General features: G+C 37.6%; 1 protein-coding gene across 1 annotated transcript in view; it reads right to left on the bottom strand.

Moving 5' to 3' along the window:
• LOC127618210 (serine/threonine-protein phosphatase 2A 56 kDa regulatory subunit delta isoform) overlaps window positions 1-22125 on the bottom strand; it is a 53933-nt gene that overhangs the window by 26665 nt on the left and 5143 nt on the right. The window contains exon 3 of the mRNA XM_052090536.1: window positions 18793-18964. Within this exon, the coding sequence (XP_051946496.1) occupies window positions 18793-18964 (172 nt within the window). The remainder of the gene's footprint in view (window positions 1-18792; window positions 18965-22125) is intronic.

Genomic DNA, 22125 nt, shown 5'->3' on the forward strand with positions numbered 1-22125 from the left:
TTGGAAATATTCCGCCTAATGTTAGACTTATTTTGTGCAATCTGGCAACCATGCACGCGAGTGCACATTTTCTGTCTCTCGCTTTGCCCTTTGAACAAATTTAGCGATCTGTAGTGCAATATTCTGCTCAAGGAAAAATGTTATATGGCTACTCCGTGTCCATTCTTGAGGCTGCTTGTAATGTTTGGTGCTACTTTGAAGGTAAACCTTCTCAGTGATAAAATTTAATATAAAAGTAGATCTTGGCATCATTGACATGCAAGCAAAAGCAAGCCAGAGACGAATATGTATATGTATTTTTTATTTGTGCAATTTAGAAATGTTGAAGTCCCTTCGCACCTGCATGTTAATTAACTTTTGCAGTAATCATTTATCATAGTCATGCAGCCGGTGTTATTCAGATGTGTGCTGAAAGTCAAACCATCGAGAAGACCCGCATCATCACCCTTTTTGCATAGAAAAAATATTTTTTTTTTATTATAACAGATCTCTGATGTAGAGATTGTTAAATTGAATAATAAATTAACAGGGAAGTAGAGATGGTAAAATAAATGTATAAGCTCAGCCTTTATTCCATTTTGTAATGCCTGATAGAAAAGTATCTATCTTTGTAGAGCAATACAATATTTTAGGCAATTGCAGAATAGTACCATTAGTCACAGAGTACACAACTATATCTGGGCATAAAAATTACAAAAACCAAATCAATGCAGAACATTGTATCTCAAAAGCAATACAATGTGGCCCCCTATGCACTACTTAAAGCCTGATGTGGCCCCTTTACTAAAATAGTTAAAAATATTAATAATTACACACATCACCTTTACAAATTTGTTTCAGGATTTTACATGAGTAAAAGTAATTGTTATATTTTGACAAAATGTTATAGTTTCATATTAAAGAATCTAAAAGGTAGAATCTATTAGACCTCATTTTATATCAACAGTAGCAGTTGTAGTTAAAGTTTCAAGATGTGTTTCAGCTAGTATTTATTTTACTTTATAATTATTATTATTACTATTATTTAAGACTAGCACACTGACCTAACCATGGTAATGAGGAGCCTTTCCTGTGTAGTATGTGTATAAATATGTAATATTATTTAACAAACCGAATAATAATGGGCTCATATAAGTATATATGCTCTTCAATTTTTAAAAGGGGGAGAGACAACTTCCTGTTGTCCTGTTGGAAGATGAACCTTCGCCCCAGACTGAGGTCCAGAGCGCTCTGGAGAAGGTTTTCATCAAGGATGTCTCTGTACATTGCTGCATTCATCTTTCCCTCGATCCTGACGTCTCCCAGTTCCTGCCGCTGAAAAACATCCCCACAGCATGATGCTGCCACCACCATGCTTCACTGTAGGGATGGTATTGGCCAGGTGATGAGCGGTGCCTGGTTTCCTCCAGATTTGACGCTTGTCATTCAGGCTAAAGAGCTCAATCTTTGTTTCATCAGACCAGAGAATTTTGTTTCTCATGGTCTGAGAGTCCTTCAGGTGGCAAACTCCAGGAGGGCTGTCATGTGTCTTTTACTGAGTAGTGGCTTCCGTCTGGCCACTCGACCATACAGGCCTGATTGGTGGAGTGCTGCAGAGACGGTTGTTTTCTGGAAGTTTCTCCTCTCTCCACAGAGAAACGCTGGAGCTCTTGGTCACCTCCCTGACTAAGGCCCTTCTCCCCCGAACGCTCAGTTTGGCCAGGCGGCCAGCTCTAGGAAGAGTCTTGGTGCATTCAAACTTCTTCCTCCACAGATGATGGGGGCCACTGTGCTCATTGGGACCTTCAATGCTGCAGAAATGTTTCTGTACCCTTCCCCAGATCTGTGCCTCGATACAATCCTGTCTCGGAGGTCTACACACAATTCATTGGACTTCATGGCTTGGTTTGTGCTCTGACATGCACTGTTAACTGTGTGAATACTTTCCGGATGCACTGTATATATATGCCTACCTAATTTATTTAGGACTAAATTAAAACATTCTGCATGCGATCCTACTGATTAAGTACAGTAATCTCTTTGAATTTCTTAAGGCAAACAAAGCCAGTTACTTTTTCCTATAATCAAAGAACAGCTTCTACAACAGATTTACACCAAAGAAAACTGATTGATTGGTCCATAATAATTATGAAAAGTTGCCATAGTTCCTCCATAAGTGTCCATAGTTTTAAGTTATATCTGTAACTAGATCACAGGTAGTCATTGGTAAAACCAAGCATGGCTCCTTACTACAAAAGTAAGTAACTTCAACAAAACAATCTATGGCACTTTTGTAATAAAATGACAGAATCTATACATTTAGAAACTGACAAATTTAACAGAAATTAATTATTTAATAGGACTACATAAATAGTATACACATATTTAATATGAATACAACATTGCGCATCTGCCAACATACCGATGTTAACACTGTAAGTGTTACTATAGTAAATCAAAAGGTACAATTTTGTTAAGGTGGTAATGTGTGGTTTGTACAGCCTTACAATTTATGTTCTGGTTTGAGTTGTTTATAATGGTGTGTCTTTAAACATGGTTTAAACTTGTTAAATCCCCAACGCAAGAGACACTAAAGGTTTTCATATGGTTTTTCCACAGCCAAATTCAAATGAGTTTCGTGCCATGCTTCTCACAGCGTTGTTTGTAATGATTTGCGCCGCGTGAGTGAGACAACTCTGTGTTGGTGCTGCGGTGTTCATTGAGCTGGCTGATAATTGATCATGTCAGATCTCCTGCTCCTCTGTTGTTTATGTGTATGTACTCGTGAACAGCCTTTAAAGGGCTGCTATATGATGACATAACTGCGAATACATGCATGTATCTGGTGGGGTTCCTTTTGCTTCATACAGGTGTTCCATTTAAATGCACGTAGTATAAGAGCATAACTGATGGGTGTTGGCAAGTGTTATGTTGCATCATGGATATTAATGAACCATGTTAAATGTCAATAGATAATAGCTGCGCTCATAAGTCAGTAGTTGCGTAGTGCCACTCCTGAATGCATATAGGGGAAACACTGCATTATCAATAACAAATGGATTGTGTGGATCTCATCTTTGGAAACACATTAAAGGTAAACCAAACTTTGAAAGGATGAAAACAAAGCCATGAAAGGATGCTGAACTCGCTGCTGAACTGGTGAGTGACATCTGAAATATCATCAGGCAGTGGCTACTTACAGACATTTAAGTTGCATATGTGAGTGATATACTCTCATTTTAAAGTGCTGTGCATAGAGTAAAATATCAATTTTGGAATTTTAAGAATCAGTATAACCAAATAATGATTGCGGTTGGTGTGAAAATCAATATTTGCGCCCGACTCTATTGTTATATCTATGAGAGAGGACCAGTGGAGAAATGGACTCAGTTTCAGTCTCTCTTGTGCCTCACCGAGCTCTGTCTGCACTGAGAAACGCTGCTGAGTTTGCACTTATTTAGATTACCTGTTTGTCTTTATTGAACGGTTGGACTTTATATGAATTCACAAACAGTAGAATAAAAATATTGATACAGGGATCTAATGTATCGACACAATATTGTGAGGCAAAGTATCACAAAATATCGATATTTGAGATTATTGGCACAGCCCTAATGGCAAGTGGAATACAACTTTTTTAATCTCAGTAACCGCCTTGTTATTGGACACTTTAAAATAAATCATGACTACTAATGAATAATACATTTCTACAATGCATCGTAACTGCAAACTACTGTTTTTGAATGTGGCTGTATATATGCCCTTTGTGTCAATTTACGTCCAAGACAACATAAAAAAATATAGCATTTTTTATGTACTTTATTGTTGGGTCTTTTTCCTTTCTTACTGTATTGTTTTTGATATAGTTTATGATACATTTCATTTTTGCTGGATGTGCAATGAGATATTTATAGAAAAAAGTATAATAATTGAGCACCAATAAAGCACTTTTTATTTGGCCATTAGGGTGATTTTCACAAAACCGGTCAATAAAATGTCCACAAAAATCAAATAAACTAATAAGAAATAAATTCTCATTACATAAATGCAGTAATCCCTTGGTACTGCCTTTAATTTTTTTACAGATATTAATTTAAAAACTAATTGTAAAAAAAAAAAAAAAAAGTTACGTAAAAACATCCAGATGTGTTACGGTAATGAGAATTTGGGGGTACAATATGCTAAAATGTCATATATTGACATGTCAATAATGTCACAACACAAAAAAAAAAAAAAAAATCTAAAACTAAAGTTGGTAAGTTCAAACGGTTAATCTATCTAATAAAAAGTGCAAAATGCCAACATTTTTACAACATTGTTGCTTATTACAATGTATTGTTACATATAAATGAAAATTTGTATATATTTTTTCTTGTGTTCATTTAGAGTGACACTGTATAAGGAACACGATATAATAGAGTTGATTTTGTGATGATTTAAAATTAAGCAATATTGTGTATACATTAAGTTTCATAAAGAGTTATTTAATGATCCTTCAGGGCTGCAAAATTAATCAAAATAACATCAAAATGGCAATATGTTCATATGTTATTATTAGACTGCATACGTTTGTAATTAAAGACGGATAAACATGGTTTGTGTGCGCTTCAGAATAAACCAGTGATGCAGTGTTCGGTGCATGCACAGGGCTCATGGGCTCATGTTCATAGTGATTTTACAGCAGCTCACATGCATTGTGAAAGAAAAGTAATGCAGGTTCAACATTTGTGCAATTCCCAACATTAGTAACCACTACAAGTTATTATAAAAATCTACAAATTTGGCACAGTATAAGAGAAAAGGAGGGGATGACAGCATTTCACCAGATGGGGAGCATTGTAAACTACACACTGCACTTTCAGAATCAAAATAAAAGCTCCAGGTGAAGGTGAAGTAAATACATTGCCTGGCAAAAAATTAAATACAAATTGCATACTCTATATTTTGTTGGGCCGCCTATAACTATGTCACGGATTTGTCGTGGCATTGTTTGTTTCGACAACCTTATGCAACGTCACAACATTTATTTGTGCAACTAGTATGTTCATTATTGACAACAACTACAAAAACAAAACATGCAGTCAAAACAATTGTCATTATGTAACTCGCACATTAGGCCAACTCATTCATTTTAGTTGCATAAACTCCTACAAAAGATCATATTTATATCTGTTAACGATTTGAGATATTTCACCATAAAATCACAAACAAGTATATTACATCTGATGTTGTTTTGGTTAGAGACATTGTCCAGGGAGGGGGATTGATCCACTTTTGAACAGCGCTGGAAACGGAAGAAAAAAATTCTAAAATCTGGGGCACAAACGACAGCTTCAGTGAATCTATAATAAACATGATTTGCAGAGAGCTGCACTGCACCAACTCTATCTGAACATTATAACTTCCTGTTTCACATGTAGTCAAACAGAATGGCACAAGACTCAATTCTACAGACAGCAGCGACCTCAACAATCCACTTGTAAAATGTTTTCGTTATTAAACTATTTGAGAGATGATTCTGTTAACTTGCCAAGCAGTGTGTCCTGCACCACAGTTTAAGTCTTACAGAATTCTGAAGAAATGGTTCCATACATATATTTCTCTAAAAAAAAAAGTGCATTTTCGATTCTGTGAGAGTGAAATACTCTCAAGGTATAAGCCTTGAAAATAAGTAATATGTTTAACCCTGCTGACACAAGTGTATTTTTATCCACAATGCTTTAAGTCATGCTGTAAAAGCTGGCGGAGGATAGCAGGATCTTCAGACTATCTGCAGGCCATGAACCTCAGCATCCTGTACCAGGCCTGCAGTCTGAAGGGGTGTGGAAATGATTCTGAGAGATATTATGCAACACCACAAGATAAGCAGTGAGAGTGGTGAGTGGAGAAGGACAGTACTGGAGGAGGAGGACAGCCTGCTGCCAGCAGCTTTTCTAATGATTATGTGCAGGAGTGCATATCGATCCAATATCAAATATGCACTAGTATACACACCTAAAAATGTGAGTCAGAAGACATTGTTGACTGTTCAGGAAATCTGAGGCTGGTATTGATAACCAGTATTTTTCAAAGAGACCTTTCTACCTCACCTTTACATAAGTATTTCACATATAACTTTGCAAAACTGGTAACTAGTGTTCTGCATCTCCAACATAAGCTCAAGCACTCAAGTGATTGAAATTTGTATTGCATTTTATATGTGATAGGCTACCCTTGAGCCTTCATAAATACTGCCTAATATTGATTCGAATGCTATTTTTCTTTTAGTGTGGACTTGGTACTTAAATACTTTTGACATTCCTAGATAGCACTAAAGGTTTCACTTTTTAGGGAAAATAAAAAGGATACTTCACCCAAAAACAAACATTCTCTCATCATTTACTCACCCTCATGAGATCCCAGGTGTGTATAAATTCCTTTCTTCAGCAGAACACATTTGAAGGGAAAATAGAAAAATAGTAGGTCCTTAAAATGCAAGTGAATGGTGATCTGACTTTTGAAGTTCCAAAAATCACAGTCAGTCAGCATAAACATCATCCATATGACTTTAGCAGTTAAATTAATGTGACGATGATGTTTATACTGACTGTCGGATGTTGGATCACCATCCATTTGCATTTTAAATACCTACTGAGCCAAGATATTTTGCTGTTTTTATTCAAATATACACCTGGGAAAACAAAAGGTGTGTAAATGATGAGAATTTTCATTTTTGGGGAATTGGAGAATTTCCCTTTAATATAAAAATGGCTTATAGTTATAGTTATGCACATTAGGCTGGATGAGAGGAATTATTTTAACATTAAAAATGACACTTCAGCTTCAAGATGAACATCATTTAATAACAATTTTTGGCCAATCGATTGTTGCATCCCCAATAATATGATGAATTGATGGCTCCAACATCAAGTCATTTGTTGCAGGAAAAAAAGTGAAACGTTAGTGTGTAAAAAGAACTGTAACAGAGCACTGCCTCACACTAAGCAGAAAATGAAGCAGCACACAGTTAAATGTCTCACCGAGGGCCTAATCTCAAATCAATCTCAAAGTTGTCACAACCCCAGCAAATCAAACTGGTATGTGACGGCAGGCCTGGATCTAGGAACCATTTATCTCTAGCAGTCTCTCGTACATGCACAGTAATGGCACAGAACACAGTTCTGGCTTGCAATTTATTCTTCAGGGAATCTTGCTTAATGAGCCTTACTTTTCCTGAGTCCTGCAGATGGAGAGCAGAGCTGAGTACTGGAGGGGAAGCCCTCAGGAATGTGGGATTGACAGATAACATATCATACATACAGTGCATCCGGAAAGTATTCACAGCGCTTCACTTTTTCCACATTTTGTTATGTTACAGCCTTATTCCAAAATGGATTAAATTCATTATTTTCCTCAAAATTCTACAAAAATCACCCCATAAAGACAACGTGAAAGAAGTTTGTTTGAAATCTTTGCAAATTTATTACAAATAAAAAACAAAAACAAAAATCACATGTACATAAGGATTCACAGCCTTTGCTCAATACTTTGTTGAAGCACCTTTGGCACCAATTACAGCCTCAAGTCTTTTTGAGTAGGATGCTACAACTTGGCACACCTATTTTTGGGCAGTTTCTCCCATTCTTCATTGCAGGACCTCTCAAGCTCCATCAGGTTGGATGGGAGGGTCGGTGCACAGCCATTTTCAGATCTCTACAGAGATGTTCAATCGGGTTCAAGTCTGGGCTCTGGCTGGGCCACTCAAGAACATTCACAGAGTTGTCCTGCAGCCACTCCTTTGTTATCTTGGCTGTGTGCTTAGGGTCGTTCTCCTGTTGGAAGATGAACCTTCGCCCCAGACTGAGGTCCAGAGCGCTCTGGAGAAGGTTTTCATCAAGGATGTCTCTGTACATTGCTGCATTCATCTTTCCCTCGATCCTGACGTCTCCCAGTTCCTCCTGCTAAAAACACACCCACAGCATGATGCTGCCACCATCATGCTTCACTGTATTGGCCAGGTGATGAGCGGTGCCTGGTTCCTCCAGACATGACGCTTGTCATTCAGACCAAAGAGTTCAATCTTTGTTTCATCAGACCAGAGAATTTTGTTTCTCATGGTCTGAGAGTCCTTCAGGTGCCTTTTGGCAAACTCAGGCGGGCTGTCATGTGTCTTTTATTGAGTAGTGGCTTCTGTCTGGCCACTCTACCATACAGGCCTGATTGGTGTAGTGCTGCAGAGATGGTTGTTCTTCTGGAAGTTTCTCCTCTCTCCACAGAGATATGCTGGAGCTCTGTCAGTGTGACCATCGGGTTCTTGGTCACCTCCCTGACTAAGGCCCTTCTCCCCAGATCACTCAGTTTGGCTTGGCGGCCAGCTATAGGAAGAATCCTGGTGGTTCCAAACTTCTTCCATTTAAGGATGATGGAGACTACTGTGCTTATTGGGACCTTCAATGCTGCAGAAATGTTTCTGTACCCTTCATCAGATCTGTGCCTCAATACAATCCTGTCTCTGAGGTCTATAGTCCATCACCTTCACCCTCAGCTTCTTTAGCAAGGCAGTGGTTGTCTTGGAGGTGTGTTTGGGGTCGTTATCATGCTGGAATACTGCCCTGCGGCCCAGTCTCCGAAGGGAGGGGATCATGCTCTGCTTCAGTATGTCACAGTACATGTTGGCATTCATGGTTCCCTCAATGAACTGTAGCTCCCCAGTGCCGGCAGCACTCATGCAGCCCCAGACCATGACACTCCCACCACCATGCTTGACTGTAGGCAAGACACACTTGTCTTTGTACCCTCAGCTGGTTGCCGCCACACACGCTTGACACCATCTGAACCAAATAAGTTTATCTTGGTCTCATCAGACCACAGGAGATGGTTCCAGTAATCCATGTCCTTAGTCTGCTTGTCGTCAGCAAACTGTTTTCAGGCTTTCTTGTGCATCATCTTTAAAAGAGGCTTCCTTCTGGGACGACAGCCATGCAGACCAATTTGATGCAGTGTGCGGCGTATGGTCTGAGCACTGACAGGCTGACCCCCCACCCCTTCAACCTCTGCAGCAATGCTGGCAGCACTCATTCAACTATTTCCCAAAGACAACCTCTGGATATGAAGCTGAGCACGTGCACTCAACTTCTTTGGTCGACCATGGCGAGGCCTGTTCTGGAGTGGAACCTGTCCTGTTAAACCGCTGTATGGTCTTGGCCACCGTGCTGCAGCTCAGTGTCAGGGTCTTGGCAATCTTCTTATAGCCTAGGCCATCTTTATGTATAGCAACAATTCTTTTTTTCAGATCCTCAGGAGAGTTCTTTGCATTGAGGTGCCATGTTGAACTTCCAGTGACCAGTTTGAGGGAGTGTGAGAGCGATGACACCAAATTTAACACACCTGAGACCTTGTAACACTAACGAGTCACATGACACCAGGGAGGGAAAATGGCTAATTGGGCCCAATTTCACTTTTGTTGCCAGCGGTTTAGACATTAATGGCTGTGTGATGAGTTATTTTGAGGGGAGAGCAAATTTACACTGTTATACAAGCTGTACACTCACTAATTTACATTGTAGCAAAGTGTAATTTCTTCAGTGTTGTAACATGAAAAGATATAATCAAATATTTACAAAAATGTGAGGGGTAATATCCAATTACATCGGCAACCCCCGGGCTAAGGGATCGGTGAATATTCTTGCTTTAGCGATTTTATATATATATATATATATATATATATATATATATATATATATATATATATATATATTAGTAACCACCTTTCCAGTCAGGTAAGAGTCCGTCTAAACATACAAGAGGAAAATGACTTAAGACATAAAAACAATTATAAATGTAAAAATAATATAATTATAATGATGATAATAATCACTGAAATATAAATCATGGTTCGAGGTGAACGTGTTTTTGTATTATTTTATATAGTTTGTATTATTTTACAAGCTAAAGAGTTGAGTTCACAATGAACTGCTCTGTGGAAATAACGTGAACTGAACTCAAAGCACCTCCTGACCTGAGATGTCTGAGGTCATTTGCTGTCCTTGCAGAAAAAATAAATACATTTAGAAGACAGAAACAAAAAAGAGTGACATTTTTTTACATGCGCATGTTCCACGAGACTGCATGCCTTTGTACAAACAGTGTGTCAAGCATGTGTCTGTGTCTACAGGCAAATAATTTGTAAAATTAACAGCCTAATAATAATAATTTAAAATGGGAAAAAGAGCCAAATATTGTCTTGTCATGCTCAAAGGCATCAGCTATTGGCGATCACTCTGACCATGGTCGATCCTCGAGATCATCGTCTGTTGGAACGACCCTAATGTGCATTTCTCTCTATAAATTAACAAAATGTTCAGACAGTCTCCTTGCTTGTTTTTCACACATTTTTTCATTACACATTCAGGATCATTACCGCTTTTGCCGGTGTTGCTTCGTGCGTGTGCTTGTAAAATTTATATTTTAAAGGCTCATTATTACGGTTTAGTATTTCTCTGTATTGTAGAACAGTGTTAGCAATGTTACTTCTAACATTCTTTCTCAGCCCTTGAACTTTTTCTGATGCCCCCCAAAATATATATTTAAGTAATTCAATTAATATCATAAACGTGCGACAACTAGTCGACTAATGGCTTAAACTAACGCCTACTAGTTGACTACAAAAATCTTTGGTCAGGGGCAGCCCTACATATAAGCCCAAAAACAAATTACATTTTATATGTTAATTGTCATATATCAGATTTCTGTATGGGAAGGCATATGAAATACCTTTTGCCTTACACTGAAAATAGCATGAAATACTTATTTTTGTAAGATGATATTAACACTATTAAATCAAGTAAAATCAAAGACTCAAGTGTATGCATTGTTTTATCATTTATTTATTTTTTTCATTGCCTCAAAACAATACCTACAAGAATACAGCAACAAGCATATGTCATGAATATTTCATGTTTTCCTTTCATAGTTATCTTATTTTTTGATCATCCGTCATCTACTCCTTGGTAAACAAAGGGTTTGTGATGGCACGGATCAGAACTTTTAAGAGCAATTGCTCACTAAAAAGCATACCCTTTCAGATTTCAAGTAATTTTAAGTTAATTTTGATTTGTATGTGACCAAATGTGCAGATGTCTGTTAGCTGTTTTTGGTGCAATTAGTTTCTCCACTTCCATCAGTTCATCCCATGCATAGCGATCTGCAGATGAGATGAGATGAGATGAGATGAGATACGAGCACAATTGCACTGACTGACAGACAGAGTATTGGACGAATCAGCACTAATCGGAGCCAATATCACCCCTCACGTGACTTTTTGCTGTATTTGACAGTTAATGCCCCTCTCATTCATGCCATGCTATAGGTTCTGAATGAGACTGCAATAGGCTAAAAGGGAGGCTTGAGGCAGGCTGCCTTCCTTTAAAATTTGATCTACCGGTTGCACCTGTTTGACAGAGTGACTACAGAAAGGTGACTTCTACGCACATTATTTGAGCTCACATTTCGTCATATTTTATTTGTTTTATGTATGTACAGTCATTTATTTTGCTCACCCAAAAGGTTTTGCCTCCCTTGCCTACGCTTAGAAATCGCGACTGGTCCAGAGTCCTCACCGGTCTCTGGTGACAGATGTAGACTTTGTAAACGGCAAACAAAAATGTGTCTGCGAACCACAGACATTGACGATTTTTACCGGTCAATCATTTTGCTCCTCATAGTGTTGTATTTGAAGCGGATCACTGAGGCCATGATTCATAATGTTTGTCAGTTGAGGGTGCTATTGAGCCACTGTTGAATTTGACAGCCACAGGAACAAACAATGCTGCTCTTTTGCAGAATGAACTCTGCGTTCGTCACTTCTCACCAGAGCTTACGCTACACCTATATCATACGCTGGAACTCGACTCTTGTGAACTCGAGGACGGCCATTATCGAAAGCCAGTGATTATAGTTTATAAAGTTATAAATATGGATATTTTTCTTACAAATATGCATCGCTTCAGAAGGCCTTTATTAACCCCCTGGAGCCATACGGATTACTTTTTTGATGGATGAATGCGCTTTTTTGGGCTTCAAAATCTAAGGTACCATTCACTACACTAAGCTTGGAAGAGACAGGATATTTTTTTTATATAACTCGTGTTTGGCTGAAAGAAGAAAGTCATATACACCTAAGATGGCTTGAGGATGAGTAAATTATGGGATAATTTTTGGGTGAACTAACCCTTTAAGTAATGAGTCACAAAAGGCTGTGCATTACAGTGATTCTACCACGGTTAAAAGGGTTTTAGACAATCGGATTCAAACTGCATTTAAGAACACATCTTCTTTCATGTAAAATACTATACACGTTTGCAGGTTAGACAAATGGTGAGACAGCTGAATTAGCCAAAGTAACAGTTTGCTAAAACTAAACCCTTTTGTTTTGTTGTTATTCCAGGTTTAGCAAGTGAGGATCAATGAAAAGAAGTCAATGAAATGACAGTCTACATCTTGTATGCCTCATACAATGGACAGTCAATCTAACTGCATTGACATTTGTATGCTCAGACCTTGCTGCAGGCAACCACCGCGTGATATAGAATGCACTCCACAAAATTGGGAGAATGCAAGCATTCATTTGAAACCCTATTCAAAGATGCCATCACTAAAATTATGTAATCTACCTACTGTATGTTGAAATCTAGAAATCTAGAGAACAGACCTCACAGGGTCTACTTATGCATATGGCTACAATACACACATAAATAAATTATGAATGTATGCATGCAGTTGTCTTCATTTTTCTCTACATCAATACAGATATTTCTAATCATTAGGTCTACATTCATAATGAAAAATAAATTTCCCTATTTGCATGTAATTTAAAACACAAACATTTTGGTATGAGCCTAACTGCAAGGACTGTCTGTTGACTTTTGCTTTTATTTCCACCTAGCAATATTTTCTTTACCCTAATCCATACAGAAACGTTACAAACAGTTTTAAATTTTAATTAACGTAATTTTAGATTTAATTGAATATAAACCATCCAAACTGGCATCATGGCTGATACTAATACAGTACATGCACTAGGAAAATCACTTGTTTAATGGAATTCCAAGACAAACAAGCATTTGGCTTCACTGAAGAGAATTTCACAGACAAAGACAGGAAAAGGGAGACCTCCAAGCTTCCTCTGTTTGTTTGCCATGTGGACATCCAGAGACAGTGCAAGACCACTAGTTGCAGTGTCGACTGGGGCAGAAACAAACACAGAGACATTGTTCTAACACATGCATTTGTTTGGCATCCGGCATAGAAAGGTGAATACTTGTAATGGTCAAGGCTCCATAAGAATTCAATGTATTTTAAGATACAGTGAGACTATAATCTGACACTGTTATTGCAGTGTGTGGATGCACAACTTCAGAAATAAAACGCATTCCTTGTGGTTATTTTTACATCACTAGGAAAACATTTTAAAACTGATGTTTCACATTATAGTAGGCCTAGTAACAGTAAACTGAAGCTAATTCAAGACCAACTGAACATCATTCTTCAAGTCAATTGAACTCATATGGGCCATTTCACAAGTTCCACCTGATATGTGTAGTACAAAACAAACATTAATGTGTATTGTGTAGTGGATAAAACACTTTAATAATCATATTAAAATATAATTAAGAGTGTTGTTTATCTTCCTCAAAGTAAGTAATATCGGTTATAAATGTTTTAAAGTACTTGCTCAAACCAGGAGATCTGCCACAAGACCAGTGCCGAATCACAACCAAAAGTGACCAAAGAGGAGGACCAAAAGTTACATAGTGTAGCTTTAACTGCAAGTCTCATTCCATCAGATAGGACTTGAAAAGAACCAAGAATTTGAAGTAATTACTGGATTAGGGCTGGGACAACGCGTCGACGTATTTTTGACGTGCAAAATATGCACGTCGATTCGTCAGACCCAAAACAAAGATGGCGGCGCCGGAGAGTAGTAGCAACACGAGTGGCTCCTCAGACTATCAGAAGTGCAAGGCACTCGTTCCTCTAAAGTATGGGAATTCTTTTAAATTAAAGGAAACAATTCCATGATATGTCGTCTTTGCAAAATGGAGATGGCCTTCCATTCTAGCACCACGGCAATGCACCAGCACCTTAAGAGGCGCCACGCACGCACGCGCACGCACACACACAGTATTCTTAAGGTGAAAGGAATGTTGAATTCTGAATGTTTATTTTCATTATTTATTTTTTGTTGGAAAAGCACTTTCTGTATTAGCTTAAAGCCCTCAAGTTTACATTGGTTACTGTATTCTTTCAATTGCTCTAAACAAGTATTTTGGGTGACCTTTTTATTTTTTTATTGAATGCTAGACATCAAGTTGTTGTTATTTTAATCTGAAAGAAGAATTACAAGATGCACTTTTTCAGTAAGCTAGGCCTATGTGTTTTCAAGGCTTCAAGGTTTTATTGAATGCTACCGCTGACTAAGAATGCATTACTTTGCACTTGTATAGTCTTTTATTTTGGAATTTTAAGAGCAATAAACATATATTGCAATGTTAAGGAATTCTTTTTGTTTTTCATTCAGATATGTAAATCAACATGTATAAATTGCTATTAGTCAATTAATGGGGAGATAATCGAAATCGATTCGGACTGGAAAAATGAATAGTTAGATTAATCGATGAATCGAAAAAATAATCGCTAGATTAATCGTTTAAAAAATAATCGTTTATCCCAGCCCTATACTGGATGTTTGTTGATATGACACTGTGTAGTTAAAGATACAATTTTAAATTGAATTAGTGTTTTATAAAAAGAATGAATACAATTTAAAAAGTTTACGTCAACATACCTTTTATAACAATCTGTTCTATTACAATCTGAACTCATCTTATTTGGAAACATGATGCCTAGGGTTTTATAAATAAGAATTGCATTACCAAATATTTCTTTCATAAAAGTACTAAAAGAATCGTTAATGGAACCATTAAGGACAACACTAAAGACCAAATACTAAAGCTGCAATGGTACATAAATTCACAGTTCGTTTCATAACTCGGTTTTGGAGTCATGGTTAAGTACAGTTTCGGGACAGCAGACAGCATTTAGTAATGCCCTTCAGAATCTACATAAGAGGTATTTTTCATAAAGTATTGTATTCATAGAGTAGTGTGTCGCCTTCCTGAGCATCAGTGAAATTTTGCACATTAATAGCGGTGTATCAGTCCCTCAATAGTCCTAAATATCAAAAGCTGGATCTCTCATCACAAATACAGTTCACGTCTGACTGAGGAGAGGAAGAAAGCACAGCTCACAGTCCATATGCACTCTAGACGCACATGAACTTTCCAAAAAAGCTTCAGGTGATGTACATCATTTACATTTATGCATTTGGCAGACTCTTTTATCCAAAGCAACTTAAAGAGCCCTTATTACAAGGACAATCCCCCCGGAGCAACCTGGAGTTAAGTGCCTTGCTCAAGGACACAATGGTGGTGACTGTGGGGATCGAACCAACAACCTTCTGCTTAACAGTTTAGTGCTTTAGCCCACTATGCCGCCACCACCACATCACAAAGTACAAGGGAATTATACAAAAATAAGTGGAATACATATAAATATGTATTCAAAAACTCACAAGATGATATCTGACAAAACCCCATATGAACACACACAACCCGACCAGACTAGATTTTAAGTGATTGTCGCAATCATTTATTTTTTGGGTCACAATTGTGACCATTTTAGTTGCAGTCTGGAGCCCTGGCAAGGGAAAAGAAAGAATCTTTAAATATCATCTTTATTTTACAGAGAAAATAAAATGTGCAAAAATGTTATATTACAATAACAATCACATAACATGTTTTTTATGTATATATATATATATATATATATATATATATATATATATATATATATATATAAGCAGTATCGGTAAGATAGTAATACCATTAAAACCTTAACGATACCCATCCCTAGTTATGCCTGTGCTTCTCTTGGATGCTCTGAATATTGGATTACGTGTCTGGATTGCCTCTTAATTAAAGCTGCATTTGGATCTGTGTCTCGGAGCAGTTCGTAACACCTGCTTTGTTTATTTAATATATTTGTTATACATTATTTATATAATATGTTTTTACATTATACATTTTTAATTTAAGTGTCAAGTGTTCAATAAATGTATTTGTTGAGAAATATTGTCTATCTTAAGTAATTATTTGTGTTACATTTTATCTTACAAATAAAAGGTTCAAATAAGAGGTTAAAAACAAGCACATATCGGCCAAATATCGGCCAAAATAAATCGGCTGCATTAATCGGCCATCGGCCGACCCGGATTTCAAAAGATCGGCATCGGCCTGAAAAAACCAATATCGGTCGACCTCTACTTAAAACACTATCACCTAGCTGAATATGCCCATTTTAAAAAAGAAGCTAAAAAAGGGAAAGCGGCTAAAGCAAGTCAGAGCCAGACACAAGTCAGCAGCCTTTCCTATCTTTCCTTGGTATGAGCAGCGAAAAGACCAAAAGGTATTACAAGGAAAATTATGGAATTCATGGCCCTGGATGACCAGCCGTTCTCCACAGTTGAGGACAGAGGGTTCAGAAATCTGATAAATTTCCTCGATACAGAGTAGGTGGTACTTTTCCGACGTCGCATTGCCCAAGTTGTTTAATCTCGTGTCATGTCACACACGCAGCCTGTTACAAGCATACCTGTCAACATTTGGGTGCACAAATCTGGGAGAGGGGAAGGGGGTGCTGGATGGCAGAGGCAGGCTAAATACATACAAATTGTGCCGTTGTGATTTAAATGTGCCAAGTAACGTCATTTTTCCCACTGTGTCCGATATTAAAATCAGCGCGACACACATTGCAAAAGGCATGGGCATTGTCGAGATGCCGTCAAGATATTAAATTAAATTCTTCCATCCAGCTGTTGTTAAATTTATATGTAAATTTAGTTTTTTCACTGGAGCACCACCTGAGTCTTCTCCTCCCATCTACCAGTGATGCTTGATTCAACTTCCCGCATCTACTGCCTGCACAGATATCAACAGCGCAAATGGGTTTTGGTTGCCAGGTTGAGGTCACAAATGATTTGAAATTTGTATGATGTGTCGATTGTGTGAGTAGGATGCATTAATACAAGATCTGGCAACTGGACAACCTTGGAATAATATACTGATGTGATTATTCATATAACGAGGTTTGGGCCATACAAATTACGGGAGTTTCCGGGAGAAATAACAAAACGGGAGGGGGGCGGGAGATGGGTGTGAAATACGGGTGATTCCAGGGTTACAAGCCGATCCCGAAGCAGCAATCAGCTTTACATCTGATATTTGGACATCTAATGTAAGCTTAATGTCAATGTTGAGCATATTGGACACTTCAGTTTTGTCCATAGGCTTGTAATCTTTGGAATTGTTTTGTTAGACAAGTAAAAAAGAGAAAAAGGTCAATTTATAAAAATAGTGGAAAATGACATCTGTTTTGTTATATAAAGCAACTCCTTTGCAGTTAATTGTTATTTCTACCTCTTTCCAGTCACAGAGCACTTTATTTTGAGAGATGTTTAAGTGAGAGAAGATCCTGTAACAGTGCTGTTTGGGGGAAATTATAATGTTTAATTTCTTTTATTATGAAAATAAAATGTCACACTTGCAAAAAAAATCAGAAATCAGAATCGGCCAAGAAAATTGCAATCGGTGCATCTCTACTCGAGACATATGTTAATACCAGATTTATACAGGGTGTAAATTAACACAGGATAATCACAGAGCACTGCAATTGAGGAATGATCATGAACCATGCATAACTGCACTGACCAGCTCACAATAATCTAGTAACTAATACCAAACCATAAGCTTTCTAAGAAACATCCACTTTAGATTCTAAGAAATTAACTCCCAAGTATAGGACTCGATTAGATCGGAGAATAGAGTGTACAACTACCTAAATTGTGGATTGTGGCAAGGTTTCACTGTCCTACTTAATGCAGACACTTGCACTGCTGATCCAATTACCGTCTATGAGTTGTCATGTGCTCATATTCCCTGCAAAGCCTGACTGAAAGGAATCTCCCTGACTGAGCAACAATGAGAAAGAGAATAAAGGAAAAGAACAGTGAAAGTCAACAATCCAGAGAAGAGGAAACAATAAGCAATCTTTCAATATTGAAAGATTCAATCTCCATATTTACGTCGTATAACCATAAAATCACTAAATCTAATCAAGCCCAACTGACCACCAAACTTGCAGCCATAGAATGCTTTTGATATTTTGGTTTGGCTGGACTAAGGTTGGGGTTGTTTTATGTGTATATATTTATTATACACATATATATATATATATATATATATATATATATATATATATATAACATACACACACACATTTTTACACAATTGATATAAAGTTTTGATTAACAAGGAGGTGCTTCCTCGACAGTAATATAATAATAATTAATGGAATTGTTAATTGGAATCGGAAAGAGTTGTTAAACTTCAATTTGAGTCCCTACACTAAACAGAAACTTGGTAAATGCTTCACAAAAATTTGACAGCAATGAACAGAGTCTTTCACTTGGCTGACTGTGAGACCCTCATAACTCAGCAAGCAGCAATCACTGGCATCAAACACAACTGCCTCAGAAACAAGCAAATAACAGCCTGAGAAAATGATGCAGAGGTCATGTAAGGCTGCTCAATTAACACAATTGGCACCAGTCACTGTGAAATGCTCTATGTACACAACAACAGATCATTTGATCAGTTCTAAGAAGGCAAAAAGAACCATGACTGTTCAGGCGATGTTTCTGTTCAGAGTAATTTCTACCTTTGAGGGCGGGGAGTTTCTGCAGTTCCCGGTTCTTGCTAAGGTTGAATCGTGATGAGCTCTGTCGACGCTCCTTCTTTACAATCTGTGGTCCACCAGAGTACTTAATTTTGTTAAGCTGAGTAGGAGGTGGAGTGCTGTTGCTCGGACGCTTGCTGGCAGTCTGCTGGGCCTGGGGAAACAGTATGTTCAGAATGAAAATGGGTACTTTAAACTATTCTATGCCATTATACCACCTTTGGTCACAGAAGGACAAACTCCAGTGTCTAATGGCAAACACAATATAAAAGAAAATAAATAAGACCACAAAATGTAAAGGCAATCCTGACAAACAAGACTAATTACCAATTTTATTTTTGACTGTTGCGACAGGTCTCTAGTCTATGACAAAAATCATAATAGGAGCGTTCTAGCTTTCTTAAACTGTCTACATTGCTCACTTGCAATGTCATGCAACGAATCCAAAATAATTCCAAATGATGACTATGCTTTTCGCTTTTGTTCTAAAGCAAGCATCTGGGCAACAGATGGTTTAAAACTTGCACATTAAGATCAGTTGTTATCACAATGGACAAATATATATGTCTCTGATTCGTCATAGATTCAGCAGCTGTCATAGTAATCTCAGATTTGTAACGATTAATTGTGTAGCTCTATCCTTTTGAGTCTTTACTGGAAATTCCTGACAATGCAAATGGTGGGTGAGGTAACGCACCAGATTTGTTGACCCTGAATATTATTAGCATGAAATCTGACTGACAAAACCACACAATAAGCAAAGTTTGCAACTGTCATAAGAGATTAACAGGTAATTTGTAATATGCTTGCCAACTAATGAGAGGCATGTTTCACGATAAACATTGTATAGATTATAGAATAAATCTCTTATTTACACTGTCAAAGGCTTATTGATTACAATGGGAGCATACTAGTTTTGTCAAGTAATTTGCTTGCAGTTTATTTTGCGTAGGGCTGGGTATTGATACAGATTCAATTTTGATAAACTCTTGATTCCATTAAATTCTGATTCATATTGGCATATTTCAGTCATAATGTCCATTTTGCTTACAAAAGAAAAACTATTTCTCAGCCAATGCTGTTAATGAGCCAAAGAGAGCGCATGTTACACCGCTCCATGTCTCTCTTTACTGGCTGCCGGTTGATGCACGTATCAAATTCAAGGCTCTGATGCTGCTGGCATACAGAACAGTCACTGGGTCTGCTCCAACACACCTAAAATCCATTTCTGCAGAGCTACACACCCGCTAGAAGCCTATGTTCAGTTAATTATAAAGGAAACGTTCTAGCTGTACGTACATTACGAAAATGTAATTGTTTTATTTTATCATTGGTTTTTGTTACCATAGCATTGTTACCGTAGATACAATAGTGTTTATAGCCGCTCAGGAAACCTCGGTAGCTTAAACTCTGTTTTGGTAAGGGCCGTTACATTTCCGAAACATGCTCCAAGCGGTTGACCAATCACAACAAATTGGGCCAACTGACCAATCAGAGCAGACTGGGCTTTTCGGAAAGGGGGGCTTTAAAGAGACAGGAGCTACTACAGAGCGTTTCAGACAGAGGGTGAAAAGGTGCTGCAGCAATGTACAGTGTGAGAAAAATTATGTTTTTTGAACATTAAAGCATGTAAACCTATTCTAGTAGACCCCCAAAATATGAACCTGTAAATGAGCATAATATGGGCTCTTTAAGACTTGACAGTAAACACCCGCTGTTTTGATTGCCGTTTAGGCAGCTTGGTTTCAACAAATACTCTTTTTGCAGTGAGGAGAAAGTTGAGCTCTGAAACATACAGTATGTTTGTATTGTCAATGATGACCTCTTATATGTTAAAAGATCAAGGAAATTTGATTCCTCATGTCATGACCCCTTTAAGCCATCTACATTGTAAGCGAGAGGCACAACATCCAGCAATTAAAGGGGTCATGACATGAGAAACCAAATTTGCCTTGATCTTTTGGTATATAAAAGGTCTTTGTATCATTAAAACGTCCTGCAAGTTTAATATTTTAAGACGTCCTCCCCATTCTAAACGAATCATTTATTTAATCAAGCTCAAAATACAGCTCGTTCTGGATTCATGGTTAGAAGTGACGTGTCGGTTAGAAGTGACGTAACAGCGTTTGCATATGACCGCCTCCAGCACAAGATAACTACGCTTTAAGCGCAAGACAACTACGCTCATTTCAGTATCGCCGTCGCCTCACAAGTGTTCAGTCGATGGACAGCGAGCTCTGACAGAGACTACTTGTGCACAGGAAAATTACGATGCCACACAGATGTGCTGTTCCTGGCTGTGGTCAAACAAAACCTCTGAATAAGCTGCCGAAAGATCCAGACGTCAGGGAAAAATGGATGCAGTTTATTTTTTGCGGACGACCCAGTCACGGCAGTGTTAACTTAAGCGTTTGTTCTGTACATTTTAAGGATGACTGTTTTTAGAACAAATCTCAATATGATGCTGGCTTTGCCAGAAAACTGTTGCTCAAAGATAAGTCCGTGCCGACTATTCTGGGAACAACGACGACGCAAACTGTAAGTAATCTATTTTAAACTTTAAACTACTTTTTAAAGCGCAATTTCATTCATTATGAATAATCACAGTGTTTTTACTTAGTTTACTTGCATATTGTTCTGGCTGGGAGCGTCAATAATTGATACATAGGCACTGGCGTTAGCCAATCATAACAGTGGGCGTTAACACTGAAGTCTTAAATGGAAAACGCCCCAAAACAGACTGTTTGAATCAGAGGATGAGAAACAGGGTGGGAAAAGGTCATAAATCACTAGATTTTAAACGTTTTTCTTAAAAAAAAATATATTAATACTATAATTGCACCTAAGGGAACATAATAATACAATAAAAAAAACCATGTCATGACCCCTTTAAGTAATTCCAAATTACCACCAATTCTTTTCGTTTTCTAGAGCTACTATCTGAGTGCAAGTTGATGCTTAAGCTGCATATATTCTCACGTACCACCATGAACAGAAGAGAAACACAAAAGAATGTGGATCAGACTGTTTACATTTTGCTTATTAGGACTAATAAAACACCTCTGAATCGTCATTGCATTAATTTGCTTGACAAACATGTCTGTAGTTAGTAACAGTCCTCAACAGCTGCAAAAATAGAAAACTTTGACACAGCAAGACCTTAATGAAAAGCTGTAATCGTACCTCAAAAGATTATTTGCACACACAAAAAAAAGTTATGGTCTTGACTCTTTTTTTCAATGGCAAACCATTTAATGAAACTTACAACTATGCAATTACTGTTACAGAATTTAGAGCAGTGGTAACACAAAGCAA

This window comes from Xyrauchen texanus, chromosome 24 (assembly GCF_025860055.1).
Source record: "Xyrauchen texanus isolate HMW12.3.18 chromosome 24, RBS_HiC_50CHRs, whole genome shotgun sequence".
Lineage (NCBI taxonomy): Eukaryota > Metazoa > Chordata > Actinopteri > Cypriniformes > Catostomidae > Xyrauchen > Xyrauchen texanus.